Raw genomic sequence first — 4,710 nt, 5'->3', positions numbered from 1 at the left:
TGGCGGCGGTGTGAAGCTTCTGGGATGGTGTTGCCCAATTCTAGGGGGCGTGGTGAGGTGCGACACGCGGATGAAAATATTGCTTGGCTTTCGTCGGGCCGGCGGCGATGGCACCCGTGGATGTCATCCCCCTCATTGGAGGCGTCGTCGAGGCGTGTTTGTCATGTCCCTCGCTCACTATGAGTTGTGGTTGTCTCCGGGCGAAAGCCTCGCTTCGGTGTTGGATCGGCACAATGGCGGCGTCCGTGGCGCCGTTCCTCTGCTGGGAGCATTGTGTGTGGAGACAAGTTCCTCGACGCTCCCCTCCGGTGTTCGTCGCTATCCTCTTTGTTCCATGATCTATGTACGCCCGTCGCCGGTGTGTCCCAAGACGGCGGCTTTCTCGGAGCAGATCGAGTCCTGCCACTCACTTGCCACTTCCTCTTAGGCGATAAGAGTGGATGGTGCGTCGACAAGTGAAGTTCTCTGCAGGAGTTGGTGGTCTTCGGAGGTGTTCGGCGTTGGTCGAGACGTGGTGTTGTGGTCTAGATTGGATAGGCTCTTCTGTGTTGTAGTTTGCTTGGCGGTGTTGTTTGTCTTTCGTGTGGTGTTTGCGCTACTCTTGTTGTTTGCAGCGAGTGTAATTTCTTGTAACTGAAATTCTGCCTTCTATAAAGTTATGGTACGCCTAGGCGTACTCTAAAAAAAATCGGTTTGCAGAACCAGTCAGTCTATTCTAGCCCAGCTGGAATTTCGCAGCGGGACGCGTTGACGTGCGCTGATGGCGCCGGCTAAACGGACTTGGAGGGCGCGGCGCTCTCGGGCACCTCGGGTCAACGCCCAACGGCCGGCCGTGCCATGTAGTTTATCTGGACAGGAACTTCGCAACAGATATCGAACAAGTAGAGACGCCATTCCCCGTGCATATGGCGTCATCGGCGGGGCATCGTCGGCGGGGCAAGAACAGGCCCAAAAAGAAGAAGAAAACGGCCGGACCAACCACCGTGCAGGACCTCCCCGACCATCTCTTCGAGCTCATCCTCGTCCGCCTCGGCCCGTCCCCGTGCCTCGTCCGCGCCGCGGCCGCGTGCAAGCGGTGGTGCCGCGTCGTCGCGAACCCCGGCTTCCTCGCCCGCTTCGGCCCGCGGGCGCCGCACGTCGGCGACTACCACACCGACCAAGGCGGCCAACCTCTCTTCGTCCCGTCCTCGCCGGTCGCCGTCGACGGCAGGCGCTTCTCCCTCGACTTCCTCCCGGACAGCGGGTCATGGGACATCGCGGACAGCGTCTGCGAGCCGCTCACCGGACTCTACCAGGGGATCATCTGGCTTGGCGTGTTCCGGCGTCGCCTCGGTGCGTTCCTGCTTGACGGCGACGACGCGGACCGCCGCGTCAGCATGTCCAACTTCAGGGTCCTCGCTGCCTTCGACAGAACCACTGCCTGCATCTTCTCCACCGGCAGCGACGGCGGGTGGCGCCTCGTGTCCAGCGCGATCACCGGCGACATCGAGCTCCCATCAACGCTCGGCCCCGAAAATTTCGTAGGGCGTGCAAATGGCACTATATATTGGGGAATCGAAGGAAGTGACACCGATGTACTTGTTCTTGATGAGTCCACGGCGGAGTTCTCAACCGCCACATTGCCGGAGGCCTTATGGTGGCCATCCCACAAGGGGATCTCTCGGGTTGTGGGCGGCGAGGACGGCGTGCTGCGCGTCATCCGCCTGATAAACAACGAGCTTAAGGTGTTTGCACGGCGGCGCCCAGACAGCGACGACGACGATGAGTGGTCGCTAGAGATGCAGCTGAGGTTGCCGGAGGCCACCCTTGGGCTGCCGGGGCGCGAAGAGAGCTTTTTCCAGCAAGAAGCCATGATTGTCTCCGCGAATACTCGATACGTCCTGCTGACACCGAGCGAGGAGACGTGGCTGTTCTCTGTTGAGCTGGACACGATGCGAGTGGAGCGCAATCACGAGAGGAACAAGTACGCCGGAGCAGCTCACCCGTACAAGTTGCCGTGGCCGCCGGCTTTGGCTGATCCTAGCAGGGAGAGGGGGCAAGATTAGTTAGTTGGAAGGGTCCGTTGCAACCCTGTAATCAGCCCGTGCGTGTAGCATTTTTTATGCGTGATTGTGTATCAAATTTCGAAAGATTATCTGTTTCTCTGTGTCATGAATAGATTTGCACTTTCCCTAGGAAAAGAAAAACGGATCCCATGTTCTATCTTCTCTTTGTTCATGTGTGTGCCTCTCCTCGACTCCTGCCATATTCGCTTTCAACTTTTTTTTGGAATTTGATGACCAGCGAACATCAGATCTTTAAGCAATCCCAGCGAACGTCCTTTGGACCGTCAGATCCTGATCGAGCGCATGGCAATTACTCAACGAAGCATGATAATATTTCCGTCATTTTTTTAACTACATAGCAATTCTCGCTTTAGCATAGTAAAGATTGCTACTCCGTTTCGCATGAAAATTGTCAAGCATGCTTGTGACACTAACATGAACATCTAAAAAATCATAATTTTTTTAGATTCTTTTCCTTTTATTGTTCATCCGGGTGCAAATACACCGGGGAGCCAAAACGCCTCCCCTGTTGATATGCAGGGTCTTATTATGTGGTTCAATATCAAAAACTCCCAAGCCTCCTTTGTCCTTTGGTTTATAAACTGTGTCCCAAGAAATCAGGGCAGATCACTTGTCGTCCATGACATATTTCCTCCAAAAGCAGTGTTTGGTGTATTTATTTACATGTTTTTAACATCGTATAATCGTAAATGCCCACATACACTTATATGAATGCAAGCACATCCTACCCCATGAAGCACCTCTGAGATAGTGAGCCGACATCACATCTTAAGATTGACAAAGTCACCACATGCCCCTCATAGTCCACGAGGACGTCTCCTCCCACTGAACGAATACCGTCGGAAAGCCTGAAATAAATTCAGGAAAACGCGAGCATCAGTGCCAAGTCTAGGACTTGAACCATGGTGGGATGGTCCCACCACAAGAAACCTAACCATCTGAGCTATGCTTAGTTCGCATGTATTTATTTACTTGATCGACCATAGAGATATGTAATGCCAGAGATCACCTGAAGAAATTTGGAAGACTAGTAAAAATAGATTTAACAAGTGTAAGTTTTCTCCATATGAAAGTAGTCTGGAGCAACCAACCAATCTTCTTTCAATTCCGCGTCATTGGTGTGAACTCTTCTACTCTAGGCTTGCAAGTGCAAACGGGCAATCCCACACATGTGATAGGGAAGCTGCCAATGGAGCATCCTAAGATACTTGCCAATTCTTGAATTTTAGCCTCATTAACATTACTAGGGACCATGATAGACTTTGCATAATTGACTCTGAGTCCAGTGTAAGAATAAAAAGAGGTTCTGAATTTATTGAATGTGAAGACTACACGCATGCGAAAGTATTATAGTATCATCTACCTATTGAACAAACTGAAAGTCGGAAATGGCTCTGAGAGATGATTCAATCAAATTGTTATCCATGGCCTCATTTAAAATAAATTGTAATAAATTTGCGGCTAGCACAAGGATCAGAAGTGACAGGGGATCACCCTGTCTAGTACCTTTTTGTAGAAAAATTGTTTCCTTGGTACCCCATTGAGCAAAACTAACAAAAAGACCAGACCCAAAGATATCCATCCACTTTATTCATCTTGGCCCAAAACCTCTAGCAACAAGATTTTTTTTTCAGAGTTTGATGTTCAGTCATGTCAAAAGCCTCTTAAAAATCTTGCTTAACGATGACTATTTCTTTTCCAGATTGATGGCATTGGTGCAAGTATTCATATGCCCAAGCAAGGCAATCTTTTATGGATCTCCTTAAGAAAAACATATTGATTCTGGTGTATGAGCTTTAAAACCACTTTAACATGTTGGCCAATAGCTTGGTGATAATCTTAATGGGCAATTCGATAAAGCAATAGGTCTGAAATCATTAGCTTGCATTAGGGCATCATGTTTTGGGATCAAGGTGATAAAAATAATACTCTAAAAGTTGACTTTGCCATAATAAAAATCATCAATGAGACAATAAAAGTCCTCAACGGTGATACCGTAACATGCTTTAACAAAATTAGGAACGAAAGCATCAGACCCATGGGCTTTATCTAATGGAGCATCCTAAGATACTTGTCAATTATTGCATTTTAGCCTTATTAACATTAATAGGGACCATGATAGACTTTGCATAATTGACTCTTAGTCTAGTGTAAGAAGAAAAATGCATGAGGAGGTTTTGAATTTATTGAATCTGAAGACTGCATGCATGCAAAACTATTGTAGTATCATCAGCATATTGAACAAACTGAAAGTCAGAGATGGCCCTGAGAGGTGATTCGATCAAATTGTTATCCATGGCCTCATTTAAAATAGATCGTAATAAATTTGTGAAGGAAATATGCCCTAGAGGCAATAATAAAGTTGTTATTTTATATTTCCTTATTCATGATAAATTTTTATTATTCATGCTAGAATTGTATTGATCGGAAACCTAAATACATGTGTGAATACATAAACAAACACCGTGTCCCTAGTGAGCCTCTACTTGACTAGCTCGTTGATCAAATATGGTCAAGGTTTCCTAACCATGGACATGAGTTGTCATTTGATAACGGGATCACATCATTAGGAGAATGATGTGATGGACAAGACCCATCCGTCAACTTAGCATAATGATCGTTCAGTTTATTGCTATTGCTTTCT

At 47.8% G+C, this 4,710-nt stretch overlaps 1 protein-coding gene across 1 annotated transcript; it reads left to right on the top strand.

Annotated features, from left to right (window-relative positions):
* Window positions 1-345: 345 nt before the first annotated feature.
* LOC109737563 (uncharacterized) lies at window positions 346-2,151 on the top strand. The gene has a single exon (XM_020296690.4). It carries the CDS (start codon window positions 906-908, stop codon window positions 2,043-2,045), a length of 1,140 nt encoding a protein of 379 aa, XP_020152279.1. The 5' UTR covers window positions 346-905; the 3' UTR covers window positions 2,046-2,151.
* Window positions 2,152-4,710: the final 2,559 nt, after the last annotated feature.

The sequence above is a fragment of the Aegilops tauschii genome, chromosome 1 (genome assembly GCF_002575655.3).
Source record: "Aegilops tauschii subsp. strangulata cultivar AL8/78 chromosome 1, Aet v6.0, whole genome shotgun sequence".
Taxonomy (NCBI): Eukaryota; Viridiplantae; Streptophyta; class Magnoliopsida; order Poales; family Poaceae; genus Aegilops; species Aegilops tauschii.
The sequence above is the reverse complement of the archived record's forward strand: the minus strand, read 5'-3'. Positions and strand labels throughout refer to the sequence as shown.

Excerpts from the sequence above, each read along its gene's own strand:
- LOC109737563 (XM_020296690.4), top strand. The coding sequence starts at position 906 with ATGGCGTCATCGGCGGGGCATCGTCGGCGGGGCAAGAACAGGCCCAAA.